This window comes from Sminthopsis crassicaudata, chromosome 6 (assembly GCF_048593235.1).
Source record: "Sminthopsis crassicaudata isolate SCR6 chromosome 6, ASM4859323v1, whole genome shotgun sequence".
NCBI classification, from domain to species: Eukaryota; Metazoa; Chordata; class Mammalia; order Dasyuromorphia; family Dasyuridae; genus Sminthopsis; species Sminthopsis crassicaudata.
The window spans coordinates 257,144,356-257,157,097 of NC_133622.1; the positions used below are offsets into that span (position 1 = coordinate 257,144,356).

The 12,742-nt window shown below is 65.2% G+C and overlaps 2 protein-coding genes across 4 annotated transcripts in view; one reads left to right on the forward strand and one right to left on the reverse strand.

The window, feature by feature from the left end:
- The first annotated feature begins 291 nt into the window (after positions 1 to 291).
- Positions 292 to 3,603, forward strand: HRAS (HRas proto-oncogene, GTPase). Its single transcript, XM_074275031.1, has 6 exons — positions 292 to 432; positions 860 to 992; positions 2,591 to 2,769; positions 2,850 to 3,009; positions 3,105 to 3,237; positions 3,315 to 3,603. The coding sequence occupies exons 2-5, from the start codon at positions 882 to 884 to the stop codon at positions 3,222 to 3,224; spliced, it is 570 nt and encodes a 189-aa protein (XP_074131132.1). The 5' UTR covers positions 292 to 432; positions 860 to 881; the 3' UTR covers positions 3,225 to 3,237; positions 3,315 to 3,603.
- Positions 3,604 to 4,032: 429 nt separating this feature from the next.
- LOC141546871 (USP6 N-terminal-like protein) overlaps positions 4,033 to 12,742 on the reverse strand; it is a 28,916-nt gene continuing 20,206 nt past the window's right edge. For all 3 annotated transcript variants that reach the window (XM_074275018.1, XM_074275019.1, XM_074275017.1), the window contains exons 3-15: positions 11,014 to 11,135; positions 10,685 to 10,770; positions 10,284 to 10,323; positions 9,722 to 9,802; positions 8,693 to 8,800; positions 6,576 to 6,685; positions 6,414 to 6,462; positions 6,165 to 6,285; positions 5,835 to 5,929; positions 5,668 to 5,733; positions 5,481 to 5,580; positions 5,252 to 5,404; positions 4,033 to 4,910 (exon numbers count right to left, since the gene is read on the reverse strand). In XM_074275018.1, the coding sequence (XP_074131119.1) occupies positions 4,156 to 4,910; positions 5,252 to 5,404; positions 5,481 to 5,580; positions 5,668 to 5,733; positions 5,835 to 5,929; positions 6,165 to 6,285; positions 6,414 to 6,462; positions 6,576 to 6,685; positions 8,693 to 8,800; positions 9,722 to 9,802; positions 10,284 to 10,323; positions 10,685 to 10,770; positions 11,014 to 11,079 (1,830 nt within the window). In that variant the 5' untranslated portion in view covers positions 11,080 to 11,135 and the 3' untranslated portion in view covers positions 4,033 to 4,155. The remainder of the gene's footprint in view (positions 4,911 to 5,251; positions 5,405 to 5,480; positions 5,581 to 5,667; positions 5,734 to 5,834; positions 5,930 to 6,164; positions 6,286 to 6,413; positions 6,463 to 6,575; positions 6,686 to 8,692; positions 8,801 to 9,721; positions 9,803 to 10,283; positions 10,324 to 10,684; positions 10,771 to 11,013; positions 11,136 to 12,742) is intronic.

Sequence of the window (12,742 nt, forward strand, 5' to 3'; positions counted from 1 at the left end):
TGACGGATTGCCGATTCAACCAATAGAAAACAAGGAGCTTTGATGGACGACCTACAGGGAATAGGCATGGCTCCGGGGCGTGATGGGCAGGAAGCCCAGCCAATGGACACAGCCTTTCCGAGAGCGCGGATGCGACGCCGCTGTGGACGCTGGGGAGGGTGAGCCGTCCGAGGGACGTCTTCGCGCTAGTGCGTGCGCGCTCGGTGGGGCGGGGCTGGGGAGCGCGCTCCCGCCCGCCGCGCCCCCGCCCGCCGCGCGCGCCCGCGCCCCGGGCCGCCAGGAGCCCATGCGCGGAGCGAGCCGCCCGGCCCGGCCCCAGCCCCAGCCCCGGAGCCCCCCGAGCCCCCTCCGGAGCCCCCGGCCCGGAGCCCCCGGCCCGGGGGGGCAGCAGTGGCGGAGCAGAAGGAGCCGGCGGAGGAGGCAGTGAGCCCGGTGAGCTCCGGGGGGAGGGGGACCGGCGAGCGGAGTCGAGGGGGGAGGGGGCGGGGGTGGAGGCTGCGCAAGGGCGGGGGAGGGAGGGAGGGAGGCTGCCGGGACGTGGGGGAGACGGCGCCCCCCCCCCCCCCCGCCGGGAGGGGGATGGGTGGGCTCGGGCCGCCCGGGCGCTCCGGGGCCGCGGCCTTTCTCTTCTGGGCCAGGGGCAGGGGCAGGGCGCGGCCCGAGGGCTGGGGGCGCGGCCCAGGGTGGGAAGGACCGGGGAGGGGGCGGCCCAGTGGGGGGGCGGTCGCCTGCAAACTTGTCCCGGGGACGCGGGGGCTGGGCGGGGGGCGGCCCCGGGGCGTGTCCCCGGCTGGGGGAGGGGCTGCTGGGGGAGCCCGGCGTGGGGGGGGCGGCCCGAGACAGCCTGGCTTCTCCTCAGGAGCCGCCGCCGCCCGGCCAGGATGACCGAGTACAAGCTGGTGGTCGTGGGAGCGGGGGGCGTGGGCAAGAGCGCGCTCACCATCCAGCTCATCCAGAATCACTTCGTGGATGAATATGACCCCACGATCGAGGTGCCCCCCCCCCCCCCCCCCCCCCCCCGCGGCCTCCCCCTCCCCCCCTCCCCCGTCTCAGCTGACACCCTCTGCCCCCCCCTCCCCCCCAGCCTGGACTGTGACCCCCCCAGGAGCCCAGACTGTGACCCCCCCCAGGACCCCCAGACTGTGACCCCCCCCAGGAGCCCGGACTGGGACCCCCAGACTGTGACCCCCCACAGGAGCCCAGACTGTGACCTCCCCCAGGACCCCCAGACTGTGACCTCCCCCAGGAGCCCGGACTGGGACCCCCAGACTGTGACCCCCCCCCAGGATCCCAGACTGACCCCCCCAGATCCCCAGACTGTGACCTCCCCCAGGACCCCCAGACTGTGACCCCCAGGCTCCCGGACTGTGACCCCCCCCAGGAGCCCGGACTGGGACCCCCAGACTGTGACCCCCCCCCAGGATCCCAGACTGACCCCCCCAGATCCCCAGACTGTGACCTCCCCCAGGACCCCCAGACTGTGACCCCCAGGCTCCCGGACTGTTACCCCCCCAGGAGCCCAGACTGTGACCCCCAGGCTCCCGGACTGTGACCCCCCCCAGGAGCCCAGACTGGGACCCCCCCCAGGACCCCCAGACTGTGACCCCCAGGCTCCTGGACTGTGACCCCCCCAGGAGCCCAGACTGGGACCCCCCCAGGACTCCCGGACTGTGACCTCCCCCAGGAGCCCAGACTGTGACCCCCAGGAGCCCAGACTGTGACCCCCCCCAGGAGCCCAGACTGTGACCCCCCAGGACCCCCGGACTGTGACCCCCCCCAGGAGCCCAGACTGGGACCCCCCAGGACTCCCGGACTGTGACCCCCCCCAGGAGCCCAGACTGTGACCCCCAGGCTCCCGGACTGTGACCCCCCCCAGGAGCCCAGACTGGGACCCCCCCCAGGACCCCCAGACTGTGACCCCCAGGAGCCCGGACTGGGACCCCCCCAGGAGCCCAGACTGGGACCCCCCAGGACTCCCGGACTGTGACCCCCCCCAGGACCCCCAGACTGTGACCCCCCCAGGAGTCCGGACTGGGACCCCCCCCAGGAGCCCAGACTGTGACCCCCCAGGACCCTGGACTGGGACCCCCCCAGAACCCCCAGACTGTGATCCCCCAGGATCCCAGACTCTGACCCCCAGGACCCCCAGACTGTGACCCCCAGAACCCCCAGACTGTGACCCCCCCAGGACCCCTGAACTGTGACTACCCCTCCAGGAGCCCGGACTGGGACCCCCCCCCAGGACCCCCGGACTGTGACCCCCCAGGACCCCTGGACTGTGACGGACCCCCGGACCATGACCCCTCCCCAGGACCCCGGATAGTGCTTCCTTCCTCCCCTCTGACACCCAGGACCTCTACCCTCTGCCCCCAACTCCTCAGGACCCTGGATAGTGCTCCCCTCCCCCTTTGACGACCCATCAGCAGGCTGTCCCTCTAGCCCGTCAGACCTGCCCCCCTGAGGCCCCAGGACGCTGGACGGTGCCCCTCCCCCAGTCCTTCTGCCCTGCACGGTGCCCCCCCCCAGGTCCCTGCGTGCTGCTCTCCCCCCGCTCCGCGGCCCCCCAGAACAGCCCCTCCCTTGCGTGCAGGACTCGTACAGGAAGCAGGTGGTCATTGACGGCGAGACCTGCCTCCTGGACATCCTGGACACGGCCGGCCAGGAGGAGTACAGCGCCATGCGGGACCAGTACATGCGCACGGGCGAGGGCTTCCTCTGCGTGTTCGCCATTAACAACACCAAGTCCTTCGAGGACATCCACCAGTACAGGTGAGCGCCCCCCCCTGGCGGCGAGGCCCCGCCCGCCCCGCCCTGCCCGCTGCCAGCGCCCGCTTCTCTCCCCCTGGCAGGGAGCAGATCAAGCGGGTGAAGGACTGCGACGACGTGCCCATGGTGCTGGTGGGGAACAAGTGTGACCTGCCGGCCCGGACGGTGGAGACGCGCCAGGCGCAGGAGCTGGCCCGGAGCTACGGGATCCCCTACATCGAGACCTCCGCCAAGACTCGGCAGGTGAGGGCGGCTCCCGGGGCCGTCTGGGCGGGGGCAGGGCGGGCGGCTCCGAGGGGGGCCCCGGGCCGAGCACCCACCCCCCCTCCTCTCCGCAGGGGGTGGAGGACGCCTTCTACACGCTGGTGCGGGAAATCCGGCAGCACAAACTGAGGAAGCTGAACCCCCCCGACGAGAGCGGCCCCGGCTGTCTGAACTGCAAGTGTGTCGTCTCCTGACCGCGGGGTCGAGGTGAGCGGGCGCCCCCACCCCCCGCCCGGCCCTCGCCCCCACACTCGCGCCTGACTTTGCCTTCTGTCCCTGCCCAGGCTGGGGGTTCGGAGGTGCAGGCCCTGAGTGAGGGAGGGAGGAGCCGACGGACGGAGGACGGCGGATGGACGGCGGCCGGACGGAAGGGAGACGGCGGCGACCGCCCCTAGCTGCCGCTGGAGTTCCTGGTGCTGCCACGGAGGGCGAGAGTGGGCGCCTCGGACCCCCACCACAGGCTCTTTTGCACGGACTGTCTCCAACTCCCCAGCCCCAAACTGCTTCCTCTGCCTCCCCGCCCCCATGCCTGACCCACTGGGCTCATTTCAGTAAATTATTGGATGGTCTTGACCTCGGTGTGGCTGTGGGGGTCAAGGGGGGGCCCCAAGGAGCAGCCCGTCCCTAGGTATGGAAATGGGGGAGGGGCATCTGGCTCCTGCCTTTCCCCAAGGGAGTCTAGCCCACTGCGCGGGGCAGGCTCTGAGCTGGTGGGGAGGGGCCCAGAATGGGCAGGGGCAGGGCTGTGAACCCGGGGGTCTCTGCATTTGGGGGGTGCCCAGAAAGGGCCGGGCTCTGGGCTCCAGGGGGGATGCCCAGGCTGGGCAAGGCAGGGCTCTGAACCCGGGGGTCTCTGCATTGGGGGTGCCCAGAAAGGGCCGGGCTCTGGGCTCCAGGGGGGATGCCCAGGCTGGGCAAGGTAGGGCTCTGAACCCGGGGGTCTCTGCATTGGGGGTGCCCAGGAAGGGCCTTTAGGAATAAGGAGACGCCACAGAGAGGGTCTTTTCTGCAGACGCCTTTACTGGCAGAGCCATCTCTGGTCTTTCAGTGGGCCCTCCTGGGTCGTACCATTTACGCCCGGTGCGGGTCCCATTCTCTAGCAGGCCCCGCCCGGCCCCGTGTCCCTTAAACGGGCCCTGGCGTGAGCCCCAGGTCACAGCCGCCCTCTCTGTCCAGGGCCTCCTGCGGGGGGCGCTCTGTGCCCAGGGGCAGCAGGGGGCCAGCTCCACCTGGGAGCTGCCCTTCTTGCCCCAAGTCCTGGCCAGCCTGGGCCCTGCAGAGGCTGGGGCTGCTCCGCGGTAGGCCCCGGGGGCTCGTGCCCAGGAAGGGCGAGGAGGGTGCGGGAGTGGCCAGGCTGGGCATGCTGGCCCAGTGCCTGGGCGGGAGGCTGCTGGGGGCCGGCCCCGGGCCCCCCGCCCCCTCGAGAGCGTGGTGCTGGGAGGGCGGGGGGGCAGACTGCTCTGGGGTGCCGGGAGGAGGAGGGGGAGGGCCGGCGGGATAGGCGTCCTCATCGGGAACACTTTCCAGGGGCAGCAGCTCTTCAGGGGATGGGGGAGGAGGGAAGCGGGCTGCATCCAGCTCCGGGGGGCCACCCCCTGCCGGCCTCCCCTCCTCGGGGGAAGCCGGGGCTTGGGGGGCCGGGCCCGAGGAGGCCGTAGGTCCGGGCCGCGCGCCAGCTTCTTCCGGGTCTCGGCTGTCCGGCTGCTGGGGCTCCTGAGGCTGGGCACAGGGCGCATCTTCGGGGGGCACAGGAGGCTGGCTGGCTGGTGCGGGGCTGAGGGTGGGGCTCTGGGTGCGTGCTGCTTTGCTCTGCCCATTAATCACAAGGCCCAGGGAGAGGTCCACTCCCAGAGGTTTCTTGGGGAGCTCCTCCAGTTTGGCTGAAGGAAAAGAAGGCAGTGGGCATTCGGAGCCCCAGCCACCCTCCCTGACCCGCTGGGGAATGCGCCGGTTCTATAAGGGAGGGCCGGGACTCGAACCCAGAAGCCCAAACCCTGGCCTGGGCAGCGATTGTTAGAGCGCCAGCTCCCCGGGAAGAGGGCTGCCTCAGGAGGCTTCCGGCTGTCCCCTGAGCTGGCAGCCCCCCAGGCCGCCCTCGGCCGCTCTGGCCCTGCCGGGCAGGCTGTCCCCCGGCCCCCCCGGGCCATCTCCTGCTTGCCCCGCTGCGGCCCTCCTCGGGGGTCTCTGCCTGCGCGCCTCCGGCCTCGGCCCCCGTGCCCACCTGGCGGGGGCAGCTCGCACTTCATTCGGCGCAGCTCGGCCATGGACGCCTGCAGGTGGTCCAGGACCGCGTCGTCTTCGTGGGGCCACGGGCCGGCCAGCTTCTCCTGCAGAAATTCTCGGAGCTCCTCCAGGGACATCTTCAGCAGGCGCTCTGGAAATCCAAGGGGGGCGGGCGGTGAGCCCCCGCCCGCAGCTCCTGCCCCCCCACCCGAGCCCGGGGTCCTTACTCCTGTGCAGCTTGAGGACTGTGTAGGCCATGGCGGTGAGAACCCTCTCGCCCTCCAAGATGTACACGTCCCACAGGCGCAGGGTCAGGGTGAACGGGGTCTGTGGAGGAGAGGCGGGCTGAGAGGGGGTCCCCGGGGGTCCCCGCCCCCCAGGCCCTGGAGCAGGCGGGGGCCCTGCCGTCCTCACCCGGTCGATGAAGCACTGCAGGAACCACTTGGTGGTGTAAATGCCGGTGGACATCTGTTCCTTGTCCTGCGGGGAGAGAGAGGAGATGGGGGCTCGCCCTGAGCCGCGGTGGGCACCCCTGAGCCCACGGTGGCACTGGCCCGTGCCCGCAGGGCCCGCGCGCTCACCATGTGCTTCTTCAGCTTGGGCAGGGCCTTCCCCAGGATCTGCTCGTGGTGGTCCTGGAAGCGCTGCAGCTTGGGGAATCCGGGCGTGAAGAAGCCTGTGGGGAGCCCACGGGGCAGAGGGCTCAGCAGCAGCTGGGGAGAGAGCCCGGGAGCCACCTCGGCTTCACCCCCTGCCCGCACGGGGGCGGGCTTCCCCAGTGAGCACGGTGCCCCCGGGCAGTGCCAGCTGCAGCCCCAGCCCCCCCCAGACTCCACGCTGAGAGCGGAGTTGGTCCGGGCAGCCCCCCTCCCTCGCCCCCAGGGAGGAGGGGGGGAGGGGCGGGCACTCACCGTGCATCGCGTGCTTCTGATTGGCCAGGAGCTGGGCCAGCGCCCAGAAAGCCTCCTCTTCGTTCAGGTACATCAGCAGGATGGCCGCGATCTGACTCATGCCCTGGCAATAGCTAACCTCCTGCGGGGCGCCCGCGGCCAGACACACAGAGAAGACTTGGGGGGGAGGGGGGCACCTCCCCCTCCCCAGGCTCCGCGCGCCCCTCCCCCCGCCACCCCCACCCCCCCGCCCGGGAACCCCCGGCTCACCGTGTTGTAGACGGAGTAGGCGGCCAGGACGTGGAACAGCGCTTGCTGCCTGGGGAGAGAGGGGGGTCCGTGGTCTCGGCGGCCGCCCTGCCCGCTCTCCGGCCTTCCCACCCTCGGCAAAGGGCGCCCCCCGGCGGTCAGGCTGGCCCGCCCGCCACTCACTTCACTCCGTAGCGGTCGCGGAACATGATGTGGTTGCGGAACGTCCGGTGGATGTCCAGGTCGATCTGCCTGATCTCAGAAGAGAAGCTCTGGGCCTTCTCCTTCATCTCCTGCGGGGGCGGCGGCGCGTCAGGGCCGAGCCCAGCGAGGGGAGCCTGGGCTGGGGCCGCCCGTGGACGAGGCAGCGAGGGGCTCCGGCGCTCCCCTCCGGCCTCCGCCCCCCGCGCCCCGTGCGCTGCCCTTCTGGGGGCTCCGGGGCCCCGTGCTTCTCCCCCAGTCCGCCTCTGGCTGGTGCTACCTCACCCGCAGCTTTGCTCCTTTTGTTTTTATTCTGCCGGGTCTCCCCTCCCTCCCTCCGTCCGCCCGCCGGGCACCACTGCGGGCTGCAGTCTTTGTAAGGCTCACAAATAGCCCGGCTCCTCTCCGGTCTCAGGGCCCGCGCTCTCCCGGTGCGGCCCACCCCCGTCGCGGCCTGGGGCGGTTCTGTCCCGCGTTTCAGGCCGCTGAGCCCCCCCACCACAATCAGCCCTGTTCAGCCATTCCCCAATTGCCGCTGGGCTGGGAATCCTAGCCCTCCCCGCCCCACCGAGCCGCTTGTAGAACCCGCCCCAGGGGGGTGGGGGAGGTACTGCTGGAGCACGGAACATCCTAAGGAGGCTTGGGGCGTAATTCCAGATTGTTCCCAGGAGGGTTGGATCCCCCCCCAGTCCGCTAGTGTCCCGACTTCCCCCCCTCCTTCCACCATTTATTGCTTTCCCCTCAATCACTTTAGCCAATCTGATAGGAATAAGGTTTTAATTTGTTTCTCTCCAGTCTTTCATATGACTCTATAAAATCTGATTTCATCAAAAATTTGCTGATTTATAACCTTTGACCACTTGTCAATTGGGGAATGACTTGTATCCTATTAGATTCCACCAAGTTCTCTATTCAGCTGGATAGGAGACCTTTATCTGAGAAACTATCAAATCCCTCCCCCCCATCTTGGGCTTTCCTTCTGATCTTTGCCACATTGGTTTAATTTGCATAAACCCGCTTAAGATTGAACAGAATCAGAATTATTTTCCACCCCACAGTAATCTCTTATATATTCATAAACTGTCAGCTCCTCATGGAGGTTCTTCCAGGTTCTCCTCACTTTCTTAGGTCATCTCCCTTTACATCTAGGTCACAGCTCCCTCTGGACCTGATCTTGGAAGTTTGCTTCTTATTGCACCTTCCCCCGCCATGCTCTCCTCTCCAGTCCCATTGCTGCTCTGTCCCTCCCCTCCCCCCAACGTGCTTTGTTCAGAGTGGGGGCTTCCCCCGGGGCCCTCTCCCTTCTGTCCTTGTGGACGCTGCCCGTCCTTCGAACTCCTGGCGGGCAGACGCTGCCTCCAGGAAGCCTTCCCGGGGCCGGCTCAGCGGGCAGAGCTTCCCCTCAGCCCTTCTCTGTCTTCCCTCCTCTGAGGCTAAGCTCCGGGAGAGACTCCACTCTGGTGCCCTCCCACCCCTGGGCCCCTTACTAAGTACACAGTAGGTGCTTCATAAAGCTTGCTGGATGTGGGCTGGTTCAGGTGACTGCTTCATCTGGAGGATGGCATTAGGGCAACTCTGGGGACCCCGGGGGTGGAGGTGGCCCGGGCTGGCACCTGCTAGTCCATGATGGTGGAAGAGGGAGGGGTTTGGTGCCCAGAGCCCTGATCCCTGAGCTTGGCGGCTCTGGGTGAATCCGGCACTTTTTCGACGTGAAACCTGGGCACGCTGCTTGGACTCGCTCCCTGTTTCCCCCTCAGGAAAAAGGGGAATCCTGACTGTCCCCCCCTCCTCCAGAGTGGCAGGAAGGCGGGCAGGGAAGAAGCATTTTTAAGCACCTCCTGGGTGCCAGGCAACATGCTGAGCCCTTTACAAAGACTCAGTTGATCCTTGTAATGGCCCCGGGCACGAGCACTGTTTTAGAGTCGTGGAAGCCGAGGAAGCTGGGAGAGAACCCTGCGGCTTCCTCAGCATGGGGGGAGGGGCTGAGCCCAGAGGAAGGCCCGGAACGAGTGGGCTCGGGCTGGAGGTGGGGGAGGACGGGCCGGGACCTGCGACCCGGCTGGGAAAGCCACTGAGAGTCACAGGGCAGGGTCTCCTACCTCATATTTGCCGGGGTTTTCTGTCTTCACCTTCTCCACTTCCAGGAGGAGGGACCAGACTTGGCCCCGCACCTGCAGAGGGATGCCCTTGTAGACCCTTCGAGCCATCTGAGGGAAGAGAGAGGGCACCGGCCCTTGGAGCGGGCACCCACTGGCCAAGCGGGTCCCTACAGGAGGTGCCCTGGCTCCTTTCCCCAGCCTGCACAGGGCCAAGGGACAGGAGCCTCCCTCCCCCTGTATCTCTAACTCTGTGACCTTTTCCCAGCCTTGGAGGCCCAGTTCAGGCCCTGCCTCCTCCAGGCAGCTCCCCCGGGCCCAGCCTCCTCATCTGGTCAGTCAGAAGTCACCTTTGCTTTTTGGAACCTCCTGCTGAACTCTGTCCTCCACCCCAGCCTGTGTTTGCCCCCCATATCCGCATATGTACCCGCCCCCCCAACTCAGACATACACATTCATACCCCCACCTATACATCCATATCTACACCCTGTACCCCAATATACACACCCCACCCACATCTATACCCTGTACCCCCACATACATGTCCCCACATATATATCCTGTACCCCCAAACACAGTCCCCAGCCCCCCATACCTATCCCTCCAAGACATTTTTTTATTTTACTTTATTTTTTTTATTTATTTTATTTTTTTTTATTATATATTTTTTATAATATTATCCCTTGTATTCATTTTTCCAAATTATCCTCCCCTCCCTCTACTCCCTCCCCCCGATGACAGGCAGTCCCATACATTTTACATGTGTTACAATATAACCTAGATACAATACATGTGTGTAAATCCCATTTTCCAAGACATTTTTCTAGGAACTCTCTCTCGGTTCCCATCTCCCAGTGCAGGGCTCTAGGACTCAGCACGCTGAACAAGTAGGGAGAGAATGGAGGGAGCCATCCCTCTCATTTAGCCAGGAAGGAGTCCAAGGAATATCTGACTAAGGGGGACTGACTAATCTGCCCCGGCTCCCAGGCTCCCACTGCCCCGGCCCCCGCGGCCCCCGCTCCGGCCTCCTACCTTCTCACTGTGCCGGTATTTATCCCATTTCTTCAGCATCTTCAGCCACTTGTCCACCCGCTCGATCTCCTGGAGCTTTTGCTGAAAAATGAAGTCCGAGTGTCCGCAGGGCGGGGAGTCCCTGGAGAAGTGCCCCCAGACACGCGGAGAGGGGACCCAGCGGCCCTGCGGGAGAGCCGCCCCTCGAGGCGCCCTGCGCCCGAGTACAAATCTGGACAGAGGGGCTTACTACTGCAAGGGGCGGTCCGGAAAGATGATAAGACTGAAGGACGAAGGGGGAGAGAGAGATGCTGGGGATCGGAAAGGGACAGGGAAGGGAAGGAGAAGGGGATGGGGAAGAGGAAAGGGAAGAAGGGGGAAGGGTGGGGAAGGGAAAGGAGAAAGGAAAGGGGAGGGAAAGGGAAGGGAGAAGAGGAAAAGGAATGGGAAGGGAAAGAGAAGGGGGAAAGGGAAGAGAAAAAGCGAGGGGCTAGAGCCTGCAGCACCTCTCGGGCACAGCCGGCCTCCTGCCTTCTGGGGAGGGGTCCCCAGCCCCCTTCTGCAGCCCTCTGCTGGCTCTCACCTTCTCCTCCAGGGCGCTGTGGCTTGGCAGTTCACTCTCACTGGGAGGACAGAGGAAAAGGATAGTGAGGGCCCCCCTAGGACAAAACCCTCCAGGAGCTGCCCTGGGGCAGGGGTCTCGGGTCGGGCCTGGGGCCCCTCCAAGTCCACCGGTGACGGGACCCCTGGCAAGCACCAGCCTCTTCTGAAGTCTCCTTGTCTCTAAATTGGGGGGCTGGCTCTCTGTCCCTCCGCACTCCCTATCTGGGACTCTGGGTTTGGGGGGCTTGAGGGCCGGGGTGCCCGTCTGAACAGCCAGCCCCAACCTGGAAAGCTCTCAGCCTTCCAGGACAGCGCCTCTGGGGGCATCTGGGCCTGCCTGCAGGACAGTGGGGTGCACGGGGCCCAGGGCAGAGCACTTACTGTAGAAACCCAAACCGGTCCGTGACTTTGTAAAGGGCGAAGTCTGCGTCCTCCCAAGGGTCGATCTGAGCCCCATGCTGTCTCCCCTGTAAAGGGAGGGGGGCTCAGGGAGCCGCCTGCCCCACGCTGGGCCTCCCCCCTCTCCCAGCGCCGCCGTGGGGCGAGCTCTACCCACCCCCACTCTTTCCTGGAAATCCGGGCCCACTCAGGCCTGCCCACCGGCCCCGGATCCCTCAGGCTGGGGACCTCGCTGCTCGGGAAGTGGAGGGGCGGAGGGCTCCGGGAAGGACTGAGGGGGCTCGGAGCGGCTCCTGTAGACAGCGCCTCACCTTCCGGTACTTGGCAATGATTTCAGCTCTCTCCTCGGAGACCAAAACCTCAACGTCCTTCTTCATGTCCAGGGAGGGGAGGCGAGAGAAGCCCCTCCCCCGCTCTGTGCTCACAGGCACCCCTGCCACAACAGCCCGAGGAAGGAGAGAGTGAAAAGGGATGAGAAGGGAGGGGAGGGGAGGGGGGGGAAGAAACGGGAGGGGAGGGGCGGGGTGCACCAGCTGGGCCTGCCTTCTTTGGCTGTCCACGATCCTGGGCCAAGGCCAGGCAGGAGAGCCTGGTGCAGTGGACACACAGGGAGACATTCCCTCGGGGAAAACTGGAAACCGACCAGCGGGGTCCTGGGGGTCCACTCAGCCACCCACAGGGACGCGGGCCTTTGCTCTACCAGCTCCGATTTCTGGGCCCTGTGGGGGCCGCTCAGGGACCCAGAACCGCAGCCCCTGGAGCAGAATCACAGGGTCAGCCCTGGTTACAGCGTCCCTGCCTGCCGTCCTCCAAGAAAGGAGAGTCTACCAGCTCCCGAGGCAGCCCGTGTCACACTGGGACAGCTGTCAGCCTCAGCAGTGGTTTCCTGGCTTCTGGCTTCCCTCAGCCTCTCTGTCACCCTCCCCCACCGGGGGGGCCCCACCAAGCTCTCCAGATCCCCAAAGATGGCTGAATGCCCCCCAGGTCCTTCAACTGGCTCTCACGTGGCAGGCCCCTCCTGGGACCACTGGAGTCAGCCTCAGACCCCTCCTGGCTACCTCTCACCCCTCTCTGCCTCAGTTGTTCTGTCTGTGAAATGGAGCTAAGAGGAGCCCCAACCTCCCAATGATGCAGACCCACAGCAGCAGCTGGGGAGATCCCCTTCCTCCTGGGACCCGTGACTGAGCCTGAAGCCCCCTTCTCAGGCCAGCGCATGTATGCATGTATGTGTGCTTGTGTGCATGTGTGTATATGCACACGTAGAGGTATGCTTAAGTCTGCAGTGCATGTGTATTTGTACATGTGTGCATTGTACACATGGGTGCACTGCACATGTGCATGCGTGCTTGTACGTTTGCAGGTATGTTTGTGTGCAAGTTTGTACATGTGCACAGGGCTATGGTGCATGGGTGCACTGTGCGTGTGCATGCGTGTTTGTACCATGCAGAGGTTTTTGTGTGCACACTTGTACATATTCACAAATGCATGCGTGCCTGGGTGCACTGTGCTTGTGCATGTGTGCTTGTACTATGCAGAGGTTTTTGTGTGCATACTTGTACATATTCACAAATGCATGGGTGCACTGTGCGTGTGCATGCGTGCTTGTACTATGCAGAGGTTTTTGTGTGCATACTTGTACATATTCACAAATGCATGGGTGTACTGTGCGTGTGCATGTGTGCTTGTACTATGCAGAGGTTTTTGTGTGCATACTTGTACATATTCACAAATGCATGGGTGCACTGTGCGTGTGCATGCGTGTTTGTACTATGCAGAGGTTTTTGTGTGCATACTTGTACATATTCACAAATGCATGCATGCATGGGTGCACTGTGCGTGTGCATGTGTGCTTGTACTATGCAGAGGTTTTTGTGTGCATACTTGTACATATTCACAAATGCATGTGTGCATAGGTGCACTGTGCGTGTGCATGCGTGCTTGTACGTTTGCAGGTATGTTTGTGTGCAAGTTTGTACATGTGCACAGGGCTATGGTGCATGGGTGCACTGTGCGTGTGCATGCGTGTTTGTACCATGCAGA